At 39.5% G+C, this 25,403-nt stretch overlaps 2 protein-coding genes across 2 annotated transcripts in view; both read right to left on the bottom strand.

The window, feature by feature from the left end:
• Positions 1-8,497: 8,497 nt before the first annotated feature.
• sp5a (Sp5 transcription factor a) lies at positions 8,498-10,471 on the bottom strand. The gene is made up of 2 exons (XM_076107841.1): positions 10,421-10,471; positions 8,498-10,087 (listed from the first exon to the last, which is right to left on the bottom strand). Exons 1-2 carry the CDS (start codon positions 10,469-10,471, stop codon positions 9,008-9,010), a joined length of 1,131 nt encoding a protein of 376 aa, XP_075963956.1. The 3' UTR covers positions 8,498-9,007.
• A 3,311-nt stretch (positions 10,472-13,782) lies between these two features.
• The window catches only part of myo3b (myosin IIIB), a 54,348-nt gene continuing 42,727 nt past the window's right edge, over positions 13,783-25,403 (bottom strand). The window contains exons 31-34 of the mRNA XM_076107829.1: positions 21,176-21,276; positions 20,752-20,798; positions 20,242-20,401; positions 13,783-13,892 (exon numbers count right to left, since the gene is read on the bottom strand). Of these exons, the coding sequence (XP_075963944.1) occupies positions 20,290-20,401; positions 20,752-20,798; positions 21,176-21,276 (260 nt within the window). The 3' untranslated portion in view covers positions 13,783-13,892; positions 20,242-20,289. The remainder of the gene's footprint in view (positions 13,893-20,241; positions 20,402-20,751; positions 20,799-21,175; positions 21,277-25,403) is intronic.

Raw genomic sequence — 25,403 nt, forward strand, 5'->3', positions numbered from 1 at the left:
ACAACTATTCTAAAACTCAGCCTCAAGCAAACAGACCCCTGTTGAGAGGAGACGCATGCTGGTGACGTCCAACTCTTAACCCAGAGCTCAGCACTGCAGATCAAGGATACAATTGGCTAACGCTGCACTGTGTGAAAAGCCATGTTTGATCTTGTTGAAGCAGGTGAAGCTGTGATAACATCAGCAGTCATCATGTGGGACAGTTTCAGGGCTGTAGCCAGAATTTTAGAAGAGCTGGGGCCATGAGGGCGAGTCCATTATATTAAAAAGTAAATACATTTACTCAAGTACTCGTACTCACGTGAGTATTTTCATTTTATGCCACTTAATACTTTTACTCCACTACCTTTCAGAGACAAATATTACACTTTTTTACTCCACAACACTTATTTGACAGTTGTAGTTCCTGCCCAGATTTAAATTTAGCATAAAACACATATGATATATGATAATCTTCTAAAATACGACCCATTGTTAAAGATTAAACCTGTGGTTTCCAACATTTTTGTTATTCTACCCCTTTACAAAAAAGCAACATCAGGGTTCATCAGAGATCATTTTCCAGGACATTTTCAGTGATCATGTAGCTGGTATGACAGACAACTATAGAGAATATGTTTCTCTGTGTGGAAGTCTGATTTAAACAAACAAATCATCCCTTACATGCTTAAACATTATGACAAATTAATACAAAGTTAGTACAGTTTGCTAGGATGGTTTACTGCCACCGACTCTTCTCAGTTTATCACACCAAACTTTGGTTCCTTTATGAAGTGGAGTCTTCAACAAGGCCAATCACACCCACTGTGTGGTACTGCTACAAAGTCAAAAGTCAACTGCTTACACACTGATGCATCTGTATTAATAATATAATTCTTTCATATAAGTCACAGCAGCCGATTTTCTGCAAAACAAGTACTTTAGTGGTATAGGGTTCTTAATGCAACGTTTACTTGTTAGAGTATTATCACAGTGTGGTATTGGTACTTTTACACAGGTTAAGGGGCTGAGTCTCATTAACTCATTCATTTCTAATGACCGGGACTTAAATATTAGCTACTTGCAATTATATTCTGCAAGTGTATTTGTAACATATTTCAAAGTACAGCAGACTACATTAAAATGCACTACCAATTTCCCTTAGAGTGTACTATTTTGGTACGAGTTTGGTATTAATTTAATATTAATACATTAGTTGTCTATTACTAGTACATTTTGAGTATGCTCAAAGTGCAATAATAAATATATATCAAATGTATTTTAATAATAGTCCCATTTTAGTCCAGTCAAGTGCACTAAACCTACTTAAAGTTAACCATTTGTCTTACTTTAGTACAACTTAAGTATAATATGGTCAACAATAGTTGTTCCAATTCAACACTCTTTCAGTATACTAATTGTTAATCTCATTTAATGTAATTTGGAGTCAATTTTTCACTTGGACAGTAACCCCTCACATCACTCACGGTACTGTCCTCTACACAAACATGTGCTGTGACCATCTTTCACTATAACTTTACAGTTCTTTTATAAACCTATGTAAGAGTTAGGAAAGGGTGAAACTACAACAGCAACACAAAGTGTTTCCCAATGAGATTACATTTACAAAAGGAGGTAAGAAAACATCAAACAATCAATACAAACTCAGGAAATTAACACATTATACTAAAAACACTTCAGAAAAATAGGTATGATGAAAATAAAGCAATACATACAGACAATGCGACCACAGGACTGAGGATGCAGGCAGGAGCAGACAGATTGTTGTGGCTGAAAAGCAGTTTGATTCTGAACACTTACTTCCTGTACAAGTCACATGACATGGTCACATGACAATGGTGAGAGAAAGCTGCAACCTGGCTGATCTGAAAGGAGGTTTTGTACAATGATGTCTTATTTCTTTTTTTTAGGGGACACAGAAATCACAAAGTAATGTGAATGTGATGACAGTGGTGGACTATAACTTAGTACAATTACATTACAAATAAGTGTGGTACTTAAGTATAATTTTGCTGTTCTTGCACTTTGCTTATTTACATTTCCCGTCACTTTATACAGCAAATATTTTGCTTTTGACCTGACAATAATTACACAGGACTCAAAATATTGAAATAACGTGTTTATTAGAGAGCTTTAGATGTGCTCGTAGGTGGGTTTTCTTACCTGAGCCAGAGCCAGTGAGGCTAGAGAGAGGGACATGGATGTATAGGAGGTTATAGTACATGAATACATGTCGTTTTCTTTAACGACAGGGATGTTACCTCTCCATTTGACCAAGGTTTAAGCTCAAAGAGTGTCAAGGACAGACAGTAAACAAGGTTGGATCCTGATTGCTCGGGATAAAAACACAGTACACCTGTACTGCGTTGCATTGTTGGGCATATTGGGAAGCTATGTAAATGCTTATCTGGATCTAAACATATTTATGTATTCAATAAAGAGGTGGAAACCAGTTATGAAAAAAACGATACGTTTTAATTACATTTTAATCACTGCACTGATGTATAAAACATGCAGCCTCCATTCAAGAGTAACCATTTAAAATCAGAACTGGCATGAAATTTGCTCTTTATCCCACCAATGTCTTGATATAACAAGTCAAAGTTAGAATCTAATTTAACAATTCTTCATGGTTTAAATACCCAATACCCCTTTCTCCTTAAAAGCCAATTAAAATATGCGAAAGTACAATCCTTTAATTTTCTCATAAAAATGTAAATTACTCAAAATTGCTACTTACAATCAGAGGAATTATTTAACAATGGAAAATAAACCTTCATGTCTCCATGAAATTATAAAGCAATGACATCTCTAAAGTAAAGTAACACGTGTAGAAGAACTAAGGAACAACTGGGTTTTTTTACTGCTTCATTCTCCTGCTGCTGGGCTTTGCAGATGGGATTCAATACGAGGACATCTCGTTACAAAACAAGGTTTATTGTCTTTAACAGAACGAGTCTGTTGTGTTGTCCTAACCACTGGGTGCACTTTAAACTGGTCTCCTGTGAGACATGAAAACCTCCTATCACCTTCTCACAGCTAGAGACTCTTAACACTCCCGTGTGAACTCACAGAAGAGCTGAGCTTGAATCTTTTACACAAAGTCCACTTTAAAGAGTATAGGTTGTCTGTGAAAGAAGCTACACTGATCATTCCTTAGTCCGGGGCAGAGATGGAAATTACGAATCACTTCCATGACCTAGTTCTCTGACTTAGTTCACTCAGATTCGTCGTTACAGACTATCTAGTCCGTTCACTTTTATCAAAGCCCAAATATTGTGCAATCATTCAAACACACTTCAGTACATATAACAAGGAACACATTTCATATCGCTGATGTGTTGTTTCCTGATCTTACGCATCTGTGACAGGATGACATCATTTGATGGTAACTATAATAAACATGATTAAAAGTCATCCATCCTCCCACCCCGACCTCCTCCCATACAGACTTTATGACCTGACTTTCACTTGAAGGTAAACATACGTATGTTGTTTTGGGGCACTTGCTGCTGAAACAATGTTTATTAATGACATCACATCATTACCAGCCGTGACAATGTGTGGCTGCTGTTGTTTGCACCTTGTTGGTCTCTGTGAGTCATCATGGCACATTGTTGTCCCGGAGACGTCTACCAGCCGTGAAAGATGCAGTTTACAAGTGTGTAGTTGAGATCAAAATGAAGGCAGAGGTTGAAGTGTGGGGTCCGAGCAAGGCGCCGGAAGTAAGTGGGGTACAAAGTGAGGAAGGGGCCATTGCCCCCGCTTCCATGTTTATGTGTTCTTGTTTTTTTGCAGAATTTCACATGGAGGAGGTAACGTACTGTATACGTCACAGCTCTCAGTCACCAGAGAGTGGAGCTCCACTGCTAAAAGCTACCGATTCAGTCACAGCGGGGATTCGTTGTATAGTCTATTCAGCTGTAGGATTTTGTTCGTACATTTATCTCTTGTCCCGCGCCCGTTAGAGAGCCAGTTCCCCCGATTAAAGGGTCCCTTTTTGGGTCAAAAGGACAACATTTTTCTACCAAGCAGGCAGCTTTACTGCGGTTTGTTACAAGTAAGACGAAATCAACCAAGTGGTGTGCCGGAAACTGAGCTACTATGTACTTTTGGCATAGTTTAGAAGCAAAATTAGCTGAATATTATATTAACTCCAGAACTGAACTGAACCTCTATACTATCTATTTTGTATTATATATGTTTTTGTGCTGTATTTCTGTTTCACTGTTGCACAATCAACTGCCCTTAGGGGTCAATTGGTTGATTGGTTGACTCCCCTTTAAGTGTTTTTTACATTTTGCCTCCCTTTTGTTCGTCTTCTTCTTAAAGTCATCTATATGACACTTGAAAAGTCCAAATATTGTCTTGTAAGTGACTCTTTAATGTTTCATGACTCAAGACTTTGTGACTGATCTTAGTACGATGATTCACCAGTAGTGTCATATTTTACTTAAAGGCCCAGGAAGACACTTTTCCTGATTAGCTTATTGTAAACTACAGGATCCTACATGAACACAAACGTTTTCAGATAGTTTTTGTGACGGGCGACGCTCGGTTTGGAAAAAGGTGATTATTTTCATTTCTGCGCAGCAATCAGATCTTTTGCACTGTTAACATCTTAACAAACATACATAAGGTTTGTTTTTTATGTTCTTTTCTGAACTTTAACATTCATTGTTGCACATTTAGTGATACATATTCAAATACTTAAGATGTATTACTGAATTATTCCAGTGGCTTTAAACTGACACAGAGGCATTTGCAGGGCTACAAAGACGCTTCTCAGACAGTCCAGCTCCACTCACAGATTTAATCATTATTTATCTAAACGTCCAGACAAACCTTTTCCACTTGCCATACTTAAAGTAACATCAGCAGTACATAACGCTCTTCCACAGAGAGAAGCACAGCTGTTGACATCAGGGATTTGATTCATGCCACTGCTTGTCAGTCATTTTATTTTGAAAAGCCTCTGCAGTGCCAGTGACACGGTGAAGTAGGATCACGTCTGATGAAAGAGTTTGTCCCTCTGCTGACTGAACCTGATCCCCAAAGCTCACCTGACTGCAACGAATCGTTCAATTTCACATTTTGAGGTTCTAAGTTATCTATGTGATTCCTAAAAATGGCAGTTAACATTTGAAAATGAAAGAGAAATATTACTCTCCTTTCAGCAATCCTGAAAGTTCAAATACTTTGACAAAAAATTCTTTACACACGGTTCACTTATTTGACACCAGCTTTTACGTTGCATCCCATGGCCTTCATCAGCAGATGGTGTTTGAGAAGTGGAGAGAGAAGAAGCATTTAAAAATAAATAAATACTTCATCAATATAACGAGTAAACATAATTTAACTGATAAACATTATCAATAATGAATATAATACACATGAAGACATATCTTTTATGAGTATGAATGTTATATAATATTCTCTATATGGACTATTGAATATCTGTTCACATACTAGAAATAGTTGCTTTAGAGATTCACCCAGTTTGGGTCAATAAAGCACAGATTCTCTACTTAGCTAATTTTAGTTTACATTACCAAACTGGATATGACCCGGTGTTAGACACAACAAGCTCAAGTTTTACCCTAAAACCATCATACATTAATTGTACAAAATGATATGCACGTGACGTTTAAAAATGTATATGTGTATATTATTTCTTTATTTGCTTCTTCACTTTGAGCAGGGACGGGGGTGGGAGTTAATTGCTGTGTATTTGTCTGTGTATATGTTTTTTTTTTTTCACTTTTGTATAAAAGAAAAAGTTCACAACCCTACCATGTTTTAGTTTGGGTCAATAACCATAAATATAGAGAATAATACCATTACTATTACCATTGTCCACCCATGGTACTGGCCGTTGTGTTGGCATACTTTTAGTGTGTAAACATAAGTTAAATAGATGCCTCACAGGAGTTATAGTACATGTTGAAAATATCAACATTTAACACTTTGAAAAGTATCTGCTTACAACTACAATGCAGTTACAATTGATTACGATTTAAATGGGAATGATCATTTATTCTTCAATAATTATATAATATTAATGATTCTTTCTATTTGACAGTAGAAGTGAAATCATTTCAAATCATACATGGACAGGCATTTGTAATGTGATTATTTGAAGTTAACAAATCTTTTTCATTTTAAGAAAATAAACCCATAAGCCTCGACATACGATATCCTTTCTATTACTAATTAAGCATTATAGCCTCCGACGGTGTTAAAGCAGAGTGACTGCATCTTGGACAATGAAGACAAATCAGAGACGAACAATGCTTTTGTGCGGAGCCAGTCTGCTGCATTCAACATATCCATCCACAGGCATCCTTTTATAATAGGATCATAAAATTTGCAGATGAAGACTTTACAGTTCAAATGGTCACGTCTCATCATATTACTGGAGGTCTTTCCTTCGTATCCTCCTCTTTTTGTCATGAACGTATGTTAATATTGGGGCAGATTGTCCGTTCTTGAGATTTGGTAAAACTGGATACATCTACTATAGGGTTAGTTACTATAGCAGCACTTGTACAACAAGGCTGCATATACAAAATAGTATAGTATACAGTTCAGTATGATATAACACATCTGGTCCATAAACTATAGTTGATAAATAACTGCAGCAGACAAAGTTTTTTTTGTTTTAAAGGTCCAATCACAAATTTTTAACCATATAAATTACAAGTGCATTCATTATATTTTATATAGTTCACTTATAGATGACAACTCTGTATTGTCTTTTTCATTTAACGATAATTAAAAAGTATAGATCTGATGTAAACAAACATTAAGAACACCTGCAAACCTAACTTACATTGAATTGTCGTCTAGCGCTACTCCTTGTATTTATTATGTAGGAATTAGTTTTATATTAGTTGTATTTTTCTGAATACAAATGGACCTGTGTGGTAGTCGGTTATATTTGTCACAATAATATTTGTCTGCTCTAATGAACCACTGAGGCTACTTACAAAAGGGGGCGCTGTTGAGGCAGATAACTGACAGCTCGAAGTGTCAATGAATGGCAGCGGTTGTTCTCTTCATTCTGACATTTTCACTGATCTGTCATAAGACAGACAGGAAACCTGCTGACAGGCAGCAATGCTACTCTCTAAGAATTGAGTTACTGAATTGGATGTTTGTATCATCGGTCAGATCGATTAGTTACTGAAAAGTTCCACACTTTTCTGGGTTGATTAGTTGGAAGAAGTTGCCTCAAGGTTAGAAAATCAAGTTATTTTGTCCCCCGCAGGTTACTGTTAGTTTACTGCACTTTAAGTCAATGTTACATGACACTTAATGTAGGCGTTAGGGTGTAGTCAGTGTGCAACATGCCCTATAAATGCAATTATTTCTCCACTCTGTTGAACAAAAAAAAGAAAGAAAAGAAGACTGAGTTCTTTGCTAATGAGTTTGGTCAGAAAACTAGCCTGTCGTTAACTGTCCATTAAGGCTCTGAGTGACTCAGGCAGACAGGAGAGACATTAAACACGCTGCACGTTCTGTGAGTAACAGTGGTTTTCCAGCTAAAAGTGTTTCTCGGCTAATGGGTCTCATCTCAGCCTACGGTGTCACTGCAAAGTCCTCAGAGGTAAAAGTAGAATGCACAAGCAGAGGCACAGGACAAATAGACCGCATCTATTAGAGTGCATTAACAAATTACAGCAGTCCCACAGTTGAGTTTAATGGTAGAACAATTAACATCAACTGTGAAGAAAACGTGTGATATTCTCCAAAGAACTTGATGTCACATTTTATTTATTTTAAAGGGTTGTTCGCATTTTCTCTGGAAAGTACATTTTTAGTAAAACTTCTCACCTCATAATTGACAGAAGTTACTGAAAAGGTAGAGTTTGGGGTTTAATTAAATTTAGTTTGAAGATATTAGCATCTGTATGCACCTTTGAAGCGCTCAGGTCTACGGTTGATGGATCTCTTTCACGCTTTATGTCAGTTTTTACTCAGTTGGCGGACAAATTTCAAGGCTCGCATGGCTATATTTGACGGTTTAACATTGTTCTGTACATTTTTAAACAGTGTATGTACATTTCTAATGATTTCTGTGAAGATTTTCAAATACAGTCAAGACCAACTCAACTTCTGTCACTATATCACATTGCTTATGTTAAAGGTTGAACAACAACAGCAGCAGCAGTAGTAGAAGGTCAAAAGTTTGGGTTTAAAAAAATGTATTTTATTTTCAGACTAGACAAAGTATTATTAAGTATTGTTTTATTTTGGTTGAAATACTCCCTTTTTTTTTTTAGCAATTACCAAAAGCTGGAAACTAAATATTAGCACACTTTTCCTCAAAGTCTTCAAATCACTTATATTTTAGATTTTACTAAACAAAATAGTTGGAAATGAACGGCTGGGTTTTACAATTCACAAGGCACACTAATCCAGGTAACACTGAATCAGTTTCTTTACACATACAACCTGATTGTCTCGTCGCCCATATAAGGCATAATGACTTAATATCAAATGACTTATTCAAGTTTAGAGTTGAGGAAAATGTTATAATCTTTATTCTCACACAGTATTTGGGTCATATCAACAATAGCAGATCTTTTCAAGAGCATGCTTAAAAACACCCCAAATGGAGCAAAAAACGGACACTTTCATTCAACAAAAGCTATTAAATATAATTTACAGCGGAGTGAGATCTTCCACCGAAGACAATGATCAAAACACAAGTTGAACACTTGTCTTCCTTGACATGATATTGACAGTGAATTCAAACTCATGAGCCAGAACTTCTCCATGGTCCCAAATTAACTCATGAAACTTTATATATATATATATGTATATATACAAAAAAATGTGCTACACAGACCAGCAATGTTAGAGACTATTCTCAGGATGTAAGAAACCAACAAAATAAACAAAATAAAACCCTAAAAATGCAGCTCACTGAGTACTTGAACTAACGTGGGACTGACTGTATTGCACTAGTGACTTCTACTGTTTAACATGACTACAAGGTGTGTTACAACATATTCCTCGTGTCCTCCCTTTTGACATGGTCAAGTGTCTTGTCGTGGCACTTGGTTTTTTTGTTCTGGTGAGTTTTCACATGTTTCGCCAAGTGGTCACTCCTCATGAACCTCTTGCAGCAGTCCGGGCAAACAAAGCGCTTCTCCCCCGTGTGAGTCCTCAGGTGTCTCTGCAGCTCGTCCGACCTGGTGAAACTCTTGCCACAGAACAGCCAGTTGCACACAAACGGCCGCTCCCCAGAGTGCCACCGCAGGTGCGCTTTGAGGTGAGAAGTTTTCCCGTAAACCTTCCCGCAACCCGGTATGTGACAAATGTGTTGTTTCTTCTTCCCGGGCTCGTCGCTGGACGTGGACGACTGGCAGTTCGGGCACCGGCACCTCCTGCACCGCCGCGCGGTCGCGAGAGGAGACTTTGTGTGCAGCAGAGCCGCGATTTGCGTCTGGTACTGCGCAAAGTCCGTATGTCCCAGAACCAGACCCCTCTGCAGCTGGAAGCGATGGGGACCAAGGGAGGAAGCGTGAGTGACGTGGTTCCCCTGCTGAAGGCTCCACCATGGAATATCCTCTCCAGGGTTCGGGGACAACTGTCTCTGCTGCTGGTGCACAAGGCCGGAGGGTCCCGTCACAAAACTTGGCATGGCGGGCGGGATGGGAGTCGGGGCCGCGTAGCTGACGGCGGGGACGTAGGTGGGAGGACAGGAGGACTGCAGAGACTGCATGGAGCATGGTAGCATCTTCACGGGGGAGAAGTCATAGGGGTACGAGGGGTCCGCCGGAGGGGTGAGGGGCAGTTCGTGGTGGTGCGAGCTGAAGGAGCTCTGGATGTGCGCAGACAGCTGGGGCTTGGAGGATAGTCCGAAAGTTGAGTTGCTAGCCAGGCTGCTCTGAGGCGTTCCCTCGTTAGTCCACGGGTGAAATAAACGCGATGGGGAGCCCAGAGTTGGGTCGTAAGGGACCTGGAGGAAATCTGCGTGGTTCGATCCGTGGTGATGCCCGATCCGGTTACAAGTGGCAGCCAGGAGAGCCAGCGGAGAGTGCTTACAGTTCTCTGGAGAAGAGTTTGGAGTGCGATCCTGGATAACCGAGACACACATTGTCTATATTACAATCATTATTCAACACACTTTACGAAGGGAAAAAACACATCTGCATTGTCTAAATAAAGTATGTTTTAAATAGCATCTGTACGACATCGATCCATGTCGCCTGAATCGCGATGCTGTGACATTTAAAGTTGTCTTAATGTTGCAGCAGAAGTCATTCAGACGCAAACAGTAAGCGTCAGGAATAAAATTATACGACACTAGACGATTAAAAGACTCGTTTACCCGGACGTAAATCATCTCGGACGAGTAAGTTTACGAGTTACTAAAGTCGTCAAAGTAACCAGAAACTTGCGCACAAACCTGCAGAAAAGCCTGGAGTGTTTCATTCCGCAGTACAGCCACTGCTGCCATGGTAAACGTCCTCCTCCGTCTCGATGAAAAGAAATACAAAATAAAAGCACTAATTTAGATAAATATGTGCATTCGCAGTAAAAAATATCGCGTCGAGCAAGTCTCCACTCCTCAGTGCTTCCTCTCTCCGAGATATCCTTGGTCTATCTGAAGAGTGAGGGATCACTTCTTAGAATTTGATAAGGACTTTGGTGGGCCGCCAGCCAGTCAGAAATAAGATTTATTACTTTGAAGTTTGCCGCTGCCCAATCATCAAAGAATAGCGGCTCTTTGAGAGGGGAAAGCAAATCCTTTGAATCCACAAAGCTCCTATGGTGTGTTTGTTGGTCTGGATAAAGGAGCTGATTATTAGGGGGGATGGGAAGGGAGGAGATAAAGGCGGGACAATTAATGAAGTAATCACTATGTGGGAAATGTATATACACAAATAATTGGATTTTCTTGATCAAAGACCCCCATGCCGCCTGGAGACCCCGGTATTGGATGCTGTAGTCATCTGATCCTCTTTTTGTAATTAAGGATTTGTAGCAGAACCCTATGTGACAATGTGACATTGTTATCTCTGGAGATCTCTAAGAGCGTTGCCTGACTGTTTGATGGAGGAAAGAGACCAAATCAAGTGACTCAACACAAAGTTCTCATCTCTCAACAATCTGCGTCTCTTTTACATTTCTAATTTGAATTACATTTTCTTTGTTGTTCCTTTGAACTACAACACAGCATTAAACACTTAATTATACCCTCTCAGAATTATTAAAAAACTTAATTCTCCTTCACTCATTTAATCATTTGTTCTATCAGAACCTTATTCCTAATTTAGCTTTTCCCCCCCCCTCTCTCTTTGTTGAGCATCAAAATAAGCTTAGAGCCTTAGGGCAAATTCCCATCAGCTAATTCAAATTATAACATGTTACTTAACATGATACAAAAGGGAAACCTCTGTTTTAAATCAGGTGACAAAAGCAACACTTGAAATGGTGATGTCTCAATTATGATTCCTTATGAACTTGTCATTTTGTTGGGTCTGGGGAGGAAGTTCAACACAGGATCTCGTGCACTGAAGCATCCAACCTAAACAGAGGTATTTATAATGTAAGGCTTTAACACAAAGGCTGAACTGTAATACAATACCATATGTTGTACTGTTTTTGTTACAGAACATTTAATGTGGGCAAAAGTATGCAGTTTTCTTAAGATAATATTCAAACTTTTGTGGCAGAGCAGTCAAAATGAAAGTTGTAGTTTTCTATATCAACTCTCTGATCTTTATCTGGCTTCCCTGAAGAAACAATCACTGTCCTCTCAACTAGTTTGGAGCGGCAGATTTTGAATTAGATCTGTTCCTTTGAAGGGATTAATGTTCCCAGTCCTCTCCCACGGCTTTACACACAGTCATGAGGGAAAGGGGGAGTCCTGCTGGGCTGCACTGGAGCCATGTTAAACTACAAAACTGGCTGCAGGAGTGGTGTACTCACACTGTTGACTGATTAAAAATAAGAAGTAGTGGAGATTACCTTGTTTACATCAAGTTATAGTAGGTGATGAAGTTTATTGTGCAGAACATATAAAAATATGCAGAAAACAGGAAGGTCACTACTTTGAATCCTGAGCCACGTTGTATTAAATCTCCCTTTTACAAGAGCGTGTGAATACTTTTATAAGTTAAACACAAAACCATCTTACAGACGTCACATTCTAAATGTTGAATGGAAGTTTTTTTCATGATCAAGACATATTTGTACCACCTTTCAATAAGGCAGTTTATAACTTATTACTTAACTAATGGTTAATAAATGCTTTATAAATCAGTTCTAAGCAACTAAGATGAACAACTTTCGGGTTGCCAAGTTGTGAAAAATCCCTTATGCTGATGTTTATCCTCCACCAGCACAAAAAAGAGATGGAAAAACCCCATGGGCATTTATTAATGTTATAACAAAATTATTACCAAACAGAAAGGATAAGCAACAGCCAGTGTCAAAACAGGTTAAAATAGAATTATAAATTGGCCGAATGGTTTTTCAGATCATCAAGAACAAGTTTTAGGTTGCCAGGTTGTGAAAATTCTTTCGACTGGTGTTTATCCGATAAGTTAGTAATACATAGTCCTGGGATTTTGACACAGTGGAGCTCAAAACAGATGAAAAGAGGATTATAAAATGACCGAATGCTGTATACTCAGTTAACCAGCTGTTACCAATTAAATTACTGGTGTCACTGCAGTAAATATTTTTACGGTCTACTTTAAAAGTTTGTATTTTTGCAGAAAAGTGCTGTCGGTTAGTTTTTACTTCCAGGTTTAAATGTCAGATAAATGTCAAACGTTGTAATCTGCTCTCTAATGTCAAACCAGACAACTGTTAAAGTAAAGAGGAAATCCACCCTAAAACAGAAGTAAGATTTACTATGATCCTGAACAGCTGCACTTATCTGAGGATATTCAAATAGCAGATATTAATTCTGATTCAGGGTGGATTTTCACTTAAATCAGCTCTACATGTGAGCTGTCATGCTCTGCAAAGGCACATTTCAAACATATGTGACAACTGCATGAATTTTGTAAACCATCAGAATTACCAAATTATTGATATCTTCCTTTGAGATACTCGGTTCAGCCCTAAATGCAAGTTCTTACATTTTAATGCATCTCAATGGGACTTCAGCGGAGGGATGGATTTGGCCGAGCAGGACTTTGATATAGTTTGTAAGAAATTCATGACTGTGTGCTTGACACAATGTCCAGTCCCCGAGGTAATTTACTTGCTCCAAACCGTTACCGTCTTACGGCCATGCCTCACGTTTTACAGGGTCACCTCAGCAGTGGTTTGGCTAAAAGAAATTTTTCCTGCGGTATTTGATGGGAAAATTAACTTGGAGGAACCCCCACTGAAATACTTTTTGCCTCAAAGGTTTGAACATGGAATCAGTCTGTACCATCCGTCTATTTCATGCAGTACTCTAAAGCATAAAGCAGAGAGTCGATCAACAGAAATACTGTTTCGAGGTGGAGGTGGAGATGTGTATGAAGCTGCATTTAGGGATTAGCAGAATATTTAAAAATAAGATAGTAGCCTAGTGGTTACAGGAAACAAAGCTCACACAGTTGTTGCAGCTATAGAACAGCAAAGTGAAGCAGGTATTTTTCTACATACATGAAAAAAAAAGTCACATGTCAGTTTCTGGTGTTCGTATTCCTATTTGGATCAGAAATCTGAATTTCCTGCAAAACAACATGAAACATTTACTAAAAGGTCAACAGGTGAAGAAGAAAAACACACAATGCTCAAAAGTCAGCGGTTTAAACACATTTATTTGACTCATATAAAATGTCAGTTTACTAGAAATAAATATACATTTACAGTAGATATCAAACGTGTTGCTGAGTTTTGTTTAGATCCAGTTCAAAGTTGACGAAGGCAATCTGCAGAAGAGAGAGAAAAACTGCATTGACAATCCTGAACATGCAGCACACTCTGAATACTTTTTCGCTATTCTCTAGTTTTCAATTAAAATCATTTTATTTCAGTGATATACTACTTGATATAATTGTTTTGACCCCAAACGCATCTGAGAAAATGGAGCTGCTTGTGATTTTGACATTTTGACCGAACTGACAGTGAGAACGGTGGATTTGACAGAGTCAGGGGGCAATGTCACAATACCAACCCTTTTTTAAACTTTCCATATTCTCTGGACAGCTGGAGAGAAAACAGGTTCCACATCTGTCTCATACGAGAGATATCAGAGAGGATGGGGATGGTGTGGGGGGGGGGGGGGGGTGTTTGAGGGTGCGTGTGAGAGAGTGAGAGTGAGTTTGAATTCGAGTGTGTGGGAGAGAGAGGGAGAAATGCTCGAGGCTACTGCTTGAGCCGCTATAATGGTGTCTCGTATGAGAAAACATCTGTGAATTTCCTCAGTGATCTACAACAATGTATAACTCAGAGCAGTCACTCAGCAGACCTTTGAAGTTGCTGTCAGACAGAAAGCTGCCATTGTTCGCAGCCCCCAACACACAGAAACTCCAACTTTGGTCTCACTAATTTTCCCTGCAATGCGATACAACTCCCCCCCCCCCCCCCCTCCTTCTCTGTCTCTCTTCCGAGCCTATGAAGCTGGGGATCTCTGCATATTCAAGAGCAAAGAGCAAAGTCTTGGCAATGTGCAGGATTGGCCTGGGGTCACGAAAAGGCGGGACAGGTCATTTTACCTTCTCTCAGCCCACCCTGGATGCGTTAATCCAGCCCTAAAGAGGGAAACTCTCCCCCTCTATGGCGATGTTCAAGGTTACAGCCTGCAGTGCTCTCCCAGGAATTATTACAATAATAAGATCGCCGTATATACAGTGATGGCGTGAACCAAACGATCCTCAGATATTCAGAGGTTGTCAGCATTTAAAACAGGTGGTTTGCAGGTTTTTTATACACACATTTTAATATATATTCTTACACTTCAGCAGTAAATGGTATTTGTTCAGGTTTGTAACTTTCTTTGTTGTAGTGGGCTAAATAATTAATATTAATGTGTTAATTTAAGTAATTAAAGATTTTACTTTGGGGAAATAACGTGTATGGAGAAATTGACCTTTATCTTAACACTACAATATGTAAAATTATGAAAGAAATCCATATATATATATGTATATTCACACACACACACACACACACACACACACACACACACACACACACATACACATAGACAAATGCCTATAAGTGCCTATAAGATCACCCTTTTACATCTGTCAGTGAAGGACCCTCCTCCTCTACGAGTACTGTGTTGCTCATGTCAACCCACTCATTTAGCCTAAAAATATAAATGAAAAAAAAGTTGAAGAAAACGAAAGAGCATGGAGCAGGTGATCCTAAGAGGCATGAAATGAAACTACTGTTCTATGACAGTATGGGGGTCTCCATGGACAAAAAAATAGCAACACATTTTTTTTTTTTTTTTTTTGCTGTTGTACTGGACATTACTTTATTCTGACCTCAATCAAAAGGTTGTTTGGTTGAACACCAGGTGATATGTCCTGGCTCCTCCTGGCAGTGGTAAAAAGACACGCTTTTTGTAATGCATCCCAAACTGAAACAAGGCCGTGGTAATTCTCACACTGTTACCCGTCCAGCGTTTATTCAATGGCAGCTGGTCCCACCATCTGGGAAAGCAGCACCGGGGCAAAACAAAACAGGTTACACCTTTGGCCATGCCAAGTCTGCGAGTGGCCCACTCCGTCTACAAACTGAGAGAGGCTAATCACAATTTCACGCTCTGATTTGTCAAATCCCATTCCAGCACCGGAGGCACCGAGAAAAACTTTAATGTCAGTATCTTTCATGGCGTAGAGAGGATAACAGCTTTTCCCTTTTCTGTTTTATATTGTTCTATGTAAACCTTTTCTGGTTTTATAGTTAAAGGAAGCAACTGAATGGTAACATTTCTTTTATGCAAACGTAAAGGAAGCTCTTTCTGACCAAAACATTTGGTCACCACCAAGATTAGCAGCCGGGAACAAACTCTTATCTCCTCATGCATGCCGTTTATACTCATGCAAATGTTAACAACAAAACAGTGCATAAAGTGCCCTCAACAAACTGCAGGTGTGAGGAAGCTGAAACAAAAGCCACTGTAACCCTAATGGCATCCCTTGTCATTAAGAGACCTTTGATGTATGCAGCCTACTCAACAGACTCTTTTATCTCCTTCTTCCTCTATGCCTCTCCCTCTGTCTCTACCCGGCTCAACCAGTTTCTTTATTAATGCCGTCTTTAGGGAATGTTCTTTTGCTCAGAGCCCTCAACACACATCTGACATCTGGTTGACGCTCATGTATGTCGCTTTCTTTGGCACCAATCCTTAGCCAGTAAAGAGCTTCACAGTGCTAGGTTTGTAGCTAGGTGTCTGTATGTTCCCTGTGGTTGAAGTTGGTGGGAACAAAAACTATGACAAAACAAGACTTGGCATTCAATCTTTACTTAAAAAACGATGGTATGCAATCATAATATAGTGTGATGTATTCTACTGTGATGAAAAATCGGACACATCCGGATATCAAAAGCACGTAAACTGCATTAAAACAGTATTTGAAAAGGCTGCACATGAAATACCAGTATTCAAACTCTCCCTTTGAACTCAAAGGATATAGAAACAGGACAATGTTGGCCTAATCGTGCTCTCTCTTTGAAGTGAGACATCACTATTAGGTGAAGAGGTAAGTATGCTTCTTTAGAAAATAAAAGCTTTTCATCATTTGTTAAGGCTGCGGCTCGAGCGATTTTCATAAAGGTGGTTTAAAACTTTGGATAACAGTGTTTGGGGCTACCATGGACGTTGCTTTAATGAAAGTGTGGCGCATGAGGCAAATAGCTAAAATGGCAAGAATAACACCAGCAGTAACGTTAGCCACATTAAAGGAGTCCTCTCTCTCGCACACCAGATGTTGTCAGATTTAATGAGGAAAAACAAGAGGGAGCTGGATTTACGCAGACATATTAAAGAAAACACAGGTGTCAGGCCTCCAACACTGACATGACACTGCGTCTGTCGCTCAGCGTCCTGCCTGCAGACCAACAAGACGACCAGGAGTCCAAGCAAACACGGGAGCTTCAGTTCATTAGGTCAGAACAGCTTTCATGACAGTGACGACAGTATTTCATAACATTTGCCTTTTGCGACACATAATCAGCTAACCAAGGTAATTACGTACACACCTCCGCTCACCTCCTCTCATATGCTAAAGCAGGCAATCAGCCAGGGAGTTAATTTGGCAGAGAAAAACAGGGGAAGAAACACCCACTCTGGAACCATTTGTCACCACAGTCCAACCTTGTTATTCAAACTAGTGAGCCTATTTGAAATTCCTCTCCGTGGCAAAACAGGGCCAAAATAATCAAGGGAGCATGATCACACTTAATTGATTCAGTGTACTTTTAAGATGCACTACAGGGTGCTGGGGTGACCTATTTCAGACTGCTCTTCAGAGGAACCAACTATCCCAGCAAGGGAGTAATGCACAACGAGGATTTTAATTATTGCAGGATCCGTGGCTATAACTGGAGGTGAAATGCTTCTGAAAGAGCTGTGACACCACATTATATCACTGCCAGTGGTCTGGGGTATTACTCTTACATTCTTTTTTGAGTTATATATGACAATGATTCGAAAAGACTATGACTTTGTTATTGATGCATTATGTGATTGTGAAAACAGCTGATTTCGTCTTTGTCTTTTTTGAGAGACAGTTGTCCACAGATCTCACAACACGATTTTTAGATGATGCAATGATGTAATAACTAAGTATATTTACTCAAGTACTGTACTTAAGTACAATATTTTCATTTTATACCACTTAATACTTCAGCTTTACTACAATTCAGAGGGAAATACTGTACCTTTTTACTCAACGACATGTATTAAACTGCTGTAGTTACTGGTTTGTTTGCAGATGAATGTACAAAACCTATATGAGCTTATAAAATAAAATGCATTGCTACAGATTAAACTACCCAACAGCATAAAGGGTAAAATTAGCTCTACCTCGATTAACTGCTACATACAAGTGCTGCTTACACATGAATTCATCAATAGTAATACCCCAATAATGTATGATAATGTAACAATGACAGGAGACATTTTCTGCATAAAAATTGAATGGCTACTTTTAAATAAAGTATCCACCACCGTCTAGAGGTTGTGTAACATTTAAAACATTTTGGATTAACCATACTTCCACTACAAGCAGAGTCAGTCCTCAGTGTCTCAATCCGAGTCTGACCCTCACAGAACTGAGCAGTGGGAATTGATGAACACTTTGGGTCTCTTTAAACCCACCAGGATTCGCGTGAACCTGGACCTAAGTGAAGCCGCTATCTGTGTCTCGCTATCTAGGCAGAGCTCTAATGTTTTCCCCGCTGAGTGTAAGGAGGATGAGATCCTCAGTCATACCACCCTACTCTTCCTATTAAGATCAAAATCTCCTCTCAGGCCCTCGGGTGTCAACAAAGGGAGATGCAGTAAATGATATGCAAATTAAAAAAAAAAAAGAAAAAAGCTCTACAAATCAACTCGCCAGCCCTGTATTTCCGACACTTCACATCTTTAAAGAAAATTCCCGTATTTAGGGTGAAATTCAAAGTGAGGTCTAGCTCTGCCTCAGTGAGGCTATATGTGGTGATTCCAGCACTCAGACAGCACAAAGCCCCTCTGACTAACGCGGCTCGCTGTGGGAGAACTCGTAGGGAGAGTTCGGGGTTTCAGAAGGATTTGTCTCTGGATCTGTTTTAGACAATAGACATAATGCTCAGAAATAGGTAGATTTTACCAAGACAGGTTTAACACCAGTGAATTTGAGGAAGATGCACGTTGCCTCCAAGATGAGGTGCTCCTTAGAGTAAATGTGGAGCAATGCTGAAACGATAATATGAAGGTGAACTGAAATAATTGACGATTCTTTTAATTCTAAGTTATTGTTGTCATTTATTGAGATAAAACACACGTATTGAAAAACAATTTATCTTGACAACTCTCAATATACTTCAGACTTGGCAGGTGTATTGATGGGGACTTAAGGACATGTAGTGTCGAAGTCGGCGCAATTTGGACACGCAAAATCTTCTTCACTTCCAACGAGCAACTGAAAGCTGCACTTCCGAACATGCACGTGCTCCAACAACGCTGCAAGCAGCAATTACGGAAGCATTGTTTAGTTTTCCTAGGATAACGAAGGCATGACTCGAGCTACTCTGCCTCCGATTGGCTTACCCTGATATTCTTCTTCATGCCTAAACCTAACCAACCCAACCAACGAAGTCAACGACTCTTAGCCAATCAGAGGCAGAGTACAGGCAGGTCATGACTTCGCCATCCTTGGGAAATTATTTGACATAACGGCAGCCAAGCAACCGGCCCGTTCCAAGCAGCCACGCCCCGAACGGGCACTTTACTAGTGTTATAGATTTTTGATTGATGGTCAAAAGAAACAATTTGAAGACATTTCTTTTGTCTCAGGCATTTGTCATTATTTTCAACATTTAATAGAAAAGAAATCAATCAATAAATAATTAGCAGATACATGGATAATAAGAGTCGGCTAATTGTTTCTTGCAGCCCTGGCATAGAGCTTAAACATTTAACATTAAAACTGCAAGTGGAAGCGCAGCATTTAAGTGGAAGCGCAGCATTTAAGTGTTTCATTGTGACTTTGCAAAATGCTTTTCATTACAAACCTCCCCTCCCCGTCCCGCCACATGATGATGTATTCTTTGTGTTACGTGTATTGTCATTCCTTCATTTATTGATGCAACATCTGTACCATTTCACAGCAGTTTGTAAGCTGAACGATCATTTCTTATTAAGGGCATGTTTTTTTTTTTAGACACCGAAAAAAAGCCTCTGACAAAAATGACAAACCATAATATTATTACACGTTTTTACTACATTGAGAGGCACAACAGTCAAGCACGGGACTGGAAAAAAGTTTGATGTCTTCTTCCCCTCTTTTTGCAAATTTTAACTTCTCTAACTAAATTCAGGCATAATGGCTATAACAATACGGTGGCTTAAACAGAAAATAGCACAATGCTGTTTCAATAATTTCACTTCACGAGTAAGTCGTTCCTGTAAATACTTTCCGACCATCTTGGATTAACAGCTGAGGGCATTGCCTGTACAGGTCGCTTACTCTGCCCTGCTGCTACTTGCTCCACATACCACAGCACATCTAACACTACGGATGTTCTTTGGAGTGTCTGTCTACATGTCTAGTGCGTCTGTCTTACCGGTTGACATGGTTGTAAGCCTCAGCTCTGACTGACGAGAGAGGCCCACTAGAAAGGGTGGGAGGGGGGGCGGTCGGTCGCGTACTCTTCCTCGGGGATTGACTCCACAGTTGACAGTAATTTGTAGTACTCATCTTCTCCATCCAGCAGTTTGATTTGACTGTGATGGGAAAGAAGACGAGAAAGTGGTGAGAAGTGACTGCGATACGAAACAGTATTTGCGGATAAAGCGTTGAGGCGCATGCGTCAACTTAAGTATACTGAGCTGAACCAGGATGTAATTTATAGTACAAATACAAGTCAGACCTTCAACAATTAAAATTAGCATGCTGACAAAGCCTTAATATGTAACCCCCCCCTCTAATGACGCGGAGCAACTGCTCATAAAAAGCCTGTTATTTTTGGCTCTCCATTTACATTATAAGAAAACAACTCCATTTCTGGATTCTCCTATTCCACAAAGGGCCTGCTCTGTTTAGAGTTGCTGTAAGTAGGAAAGCAGTTATTTACCCAAGTTTTCTCGGCTTCCTCTTGCTCCCCTGGTAATCCAGAGTTCTCTGAGGAAAGGGCCAAGAGCACACAGTCAAAAGATGAGCAGAGAGTCATTAATTTTTAATTCAAAGTGATTTTGTGTTGAATGCGAGCAGATGCTGATAATATCAGAAGTCACAGCATAATTTTTTCTGATCAAAGGGCTCAAGTGAGTCTGATGAAGCATGCATCTTGCTCAGCTTTGATAAACCACATCAATTATTCACCGTGAAGGCAGACATCCTGACATGAAAGCAACAGATAAAGAGCATAAGCACATGTTCAAGACAAGAGGCAGAGAAGCGTGGGGGTGGGGCTCCAGGGTCTGGCACAGGTAGGTTTAATTGTATTATCATGTGGAACCAAAGTCAGACAAAGGCCTTTATCGGCACTTTGAACTCACATTTAGCTGGTTGTAGTACAGGCTGTCTTCAGGGCTGTTGAGCAGCTTGGGCTGCTGGCCCCGCCGGCGAGGAGTTCTCTGCTGCAGCTTCATCACTGGACCTGCAACAGAGGAAAAATGAGGGCAGTGATCCAACCAAGCAAAACAACAACAAGCACCGACATGATACTGATGGTGATGACAGCAGCAGTAAACAGTTTCTGCCCTCCACTTTTTAAATCTGAACCCGCGTGTGACAAAGTAGCAGAAACATATTTTTAATTTACGTTGGTTTAGGTTTAAGATTATGTAATTTCGTCGATGGGCTGACTCAATAAGAGCTTAACGTTACATCAATCCACAACATCTAATTATATGTATCCTCACAGGTGCACAGCAGACGAGAGTTCAATTAGCTATAGCTACAATGGAGGAGGCAGAGGGGAGACTGGGGCGTGTGGTATTCCAGAATTTTCCCTTTCCTGTGACTAAAACCCACAAAAAGAGAAAAACGTAATTCTTGAACGTGTTTACACTGAGCTCAGATCAGATCTTAGCATTCCGTCACAATGTGGAAATGCCTTAAACATGCATTTGTTCTAATGGCCAATGGGCGGCTCCTCTGGTTGCAAAAAAAAAAGTCGGACGGTATAGAAGTCTGTGAGAAAACCGCCCTACTCCTCTTCTTCAATACAGAATGATGTTCATGTAGGAAATCATGGTCCCATTTAGAGTAAAATAGTCCATAAAGCAGGGCATGCTTCAGAGCGTGGCTACCTTGTGATTGACAGGTCGCTACCACGACGTTTGTCCGATCTGGGAGTTGTCCGTGTTTTCAGTTCATGAAGGTTAATTGTAACATTTTGGTCGTCGACAAATATCTTATTCAGCGTTCGGTTGTACTTAGCTCCCACTCAACGACTACTAATGTAGTGCTAGTTATAATATAAACATGACAGCTGTGACCATCTCGAAAGTTGCTTTAATCCTTTGTTAACAGTCCCTGAAAAATGAACACTGTGACGACAGAGTGATTGACTGAAAAAGTGCTGATAATCTTATTTATTTACTGTATTTCAGTCAAGATGTACGAGTTAAAGTAATATTGCGTAGATGTGTAAAATGCGTTGCGTATTTTTGTCAGAGAGAATTAAGTGTTTTAATCACACTTGTGGGACAATTTAATACATTTCGTTTAAGTAGAGGATTTCTTTTCAATGCATCGAACATTTGTCTCAATTAAACAGTGATTTATCCTGTAATTGAAGAAGGACTTAGTTAGTGCTGTATCAGCCGGGTTCAGTTGTTTAGAGTGTCTGTTTAGTCTTTTAAAAGGTGCAGTTTTTCCTGTTGAAGACCGTTTTCTACATGAGCAAAAGTAGATGTTACTTCATAACTAATGAGAGAAATAAAACACAGCACGGTCTGGTAAAACACAGACATGTAAAATAATCCAATGTGCTGGGATGTGGTTTTTATTGTTTTTGGACGGAGCCAGGCTATTTCCCCCTGTTTCCGGTCTTTATGCTAAGCTAAGCTAGGGGCTGTAGGTGCATACTTAGTGTACACAAATGAGAGTGGTGTCAATCTTCTTTTCTAACTCTTATCAAAAAAAGAAAATGAGAATATTTACCAATATGTCAAACCATTAAGATGAAAAAATTATGTTATTTCACACGGGCCTTGTGGTGTCTAGCAACAAAGATAGTTTTGGTTTTAATTGTTGAGGTCAAAGGAGGTCTAAGGAGTTTGCTGCCGCACCAAAACAATTCAAGTGTTGTGATGAAGTGACGAGTCAACATTAGCAGGTCAAAAAATCCTACACCGACTCAGCAGATCTACAAGAATCTAGATGTAGATGTTCACCCTCCTACTTGCTCCTGAAACCAATGACACAATTGCAAGCAGTCAGAGAAAGAAGTCATTTATGATTCCCATTCAATAAATGGCGTCTTCTTTACTCTCTGCTGCTTCCATTCGAGCAGATGACCAAATCTTTGGCAGCGTAGCGTTGTTTTCCCTGATTGTTCAAAACAGCGTAGTGAATAATTCATTATTCATTGCACCACAGAAAGGATATTGACATACTAAAGATAACGAGCTACATGATAACCTGATTATTCAAACATAACACAATTATGAGGGCTTATTACATTCTCCTACTACAGCACTCCCAGGGTTCTCAACATTTATAGGATACAAAAGTGTGTTTTAAAGCCGAGACACCTTTACAAGGAAGCATCTATATTTAATGTCAGATAACGTTTCATCTTCTTTGCCTACGTTTCGGGTGAGACAGGACATTTCTTCATCATCTCTTGCTACCTCGGCTTCTCTACCTTGACTAAAGCTGCATTTGCTTTTTCCATCTTAACACTACTTTGTACTCACTTTGAACAGACCTCATCACATCTCAATCCTATACATCAAAGAGCAAGCTCCCCCTCCACCCCCCATTTCTCCTCAGCTTTCTTGATGTTATTCAAACCGGTGCAGGTTTACTAAAGTCACACTTTGTAAATGCCCAGAAAGTTCCTGTCAGTTGTGAGATATTAGCTAACTTTTACCGTGAATCTTATCTATCCGTGCCTCAGAGGTGCTAACCGTCCACCGTGTGAATCCTTGTCACCCCTGAGTATTAGAGGATATGAGGATTAATCTCATGTACTGAAGAAAATAGCTGTGTGTATTTCTTCCAAACAAGACTTTTTATTTGTCTGGATCAAAAGCACGTTTCGTTTACAAATATTACATTGAGATAAATTGTACAACGCTGCTGCTTAGCTTTGTGAGACCTAAAACACCTACTGTATCCACATGACATGTTGGGATGAAACGAAAATAAACCAACACACATAAAATGTTTGCACCTTACATTTAATGTAAGCAATGTCTGTATGTAGGACATTGTTCTGCTATTGATGCAGTAATGGATTTGATAAGCAAATGTTTTATTCCCCTGAAATTGCATCAAAGCACTCAATCACAAATAATGAACCCTAATGTCCTTGAACGAAGTTTCAAAATTCAATCGGATTGTAAAATAGTTTGCATAGTCCGTGTTGTCAACATCTTAAAAAATAGCAACTCCACAAAATAAAAAAAGGGATGTACAGACTCTGCATTCAGTGTAAGCAAGCCAGTACCTCAGTCCCTGTTGGCTGAAGACCCTCCGCTGTAGCAAAAAGACAAAGTCTGGATTCAGTTCTTCATATATCGAAATTGCAATCTTCAATCCACAAGTGCCATAATCTAAACCCGAAATAGCATCCAAACTAACTGTGTGTAAGATTTCACCGGCTTTAATTACGCCGGTAAATTAACGAAGCTAACATTAATGCTAACATTAATTATGTGAGCTGGCCAAACTGAATTTTTTTTTCGAAAATCTAGGGTTACCGTTGGGACTTATCGCTCATGTTGCTGAACATTCACAGGAAAACCGCACGAAAAATAACTAAATAACTTTTTGTAAGATATACAATTATATGAGGATACGCCACCATGGGATTGATAGTTGTGGTTTTGGATGGTCTCAACAACTATTGGATGGATTGTCATGAAATATTCATGGTCCCCTTAGGACAAATAATAATATCTTTGATGATCCCTTGATATTTCATCGAGCGTCATCATCAGGTAAAACATTTCATTTTGTCAATTTGGTGCTTTGGTTTATGACCCAACACTTGCAAAGCGAATAACATTTCCATCAGCTGCACTTTGTGTTTAGCGCTTAATTAGTAAATGTTAGCATGCTAACGAGATAAACTAAGACGGTGAACATTGTGCGATGTTTAGCAATGACATGCTCATTGTCAGTGTGAGCATGCGTAGCATTTAGCTCAACACCATTCGTCTGCATTCATTTATTTATATTATTGTAAACACAAGACTAATTTGTGATTGAGGTTGTTTCAATCACATTTTGTTTAATAATACAAATACTGTATTATAAAAAAAATGCTTGTAATTTTGTTTACAAAAAAAAAAATTGAATTTTAAATCACTACTGTAATATTGGTTGAGAAAATCCCGATAGATGTTTCCCTAAAATGGCTCAGCTGCTGGACCTGCCCTTGCAGATCTGGAGCCCGAAACACGACACATGGGGGTTGAGCATCACCCATTTATCCATTCTGACCTGCAGCGATTAGAGCGCGTAGCAGATCAGAGGATGGGTCACAACTCCCATCTCTGTGCCTCTGTTGGGGAAATCACTGCCATTTGATCCAGGCCAGCCCCAGAG

This window comes from Anarhichas minor, unplaced genomic scaffold (assembly GCF_050575085.1).
Source record: "Anarhichas minor isolate MPS153535 unplaced genomic scaffold, ASM5057508v1 ptg000004l, whole genome shotgun sequence".
In the NCBI taxonomy this organism is placed as follows: Eukaryota; Metazoa; Chordata; class Actinopteri; order Perciformes; family Anarhichadidae; genus Anarhichas; species Anarhichas minor.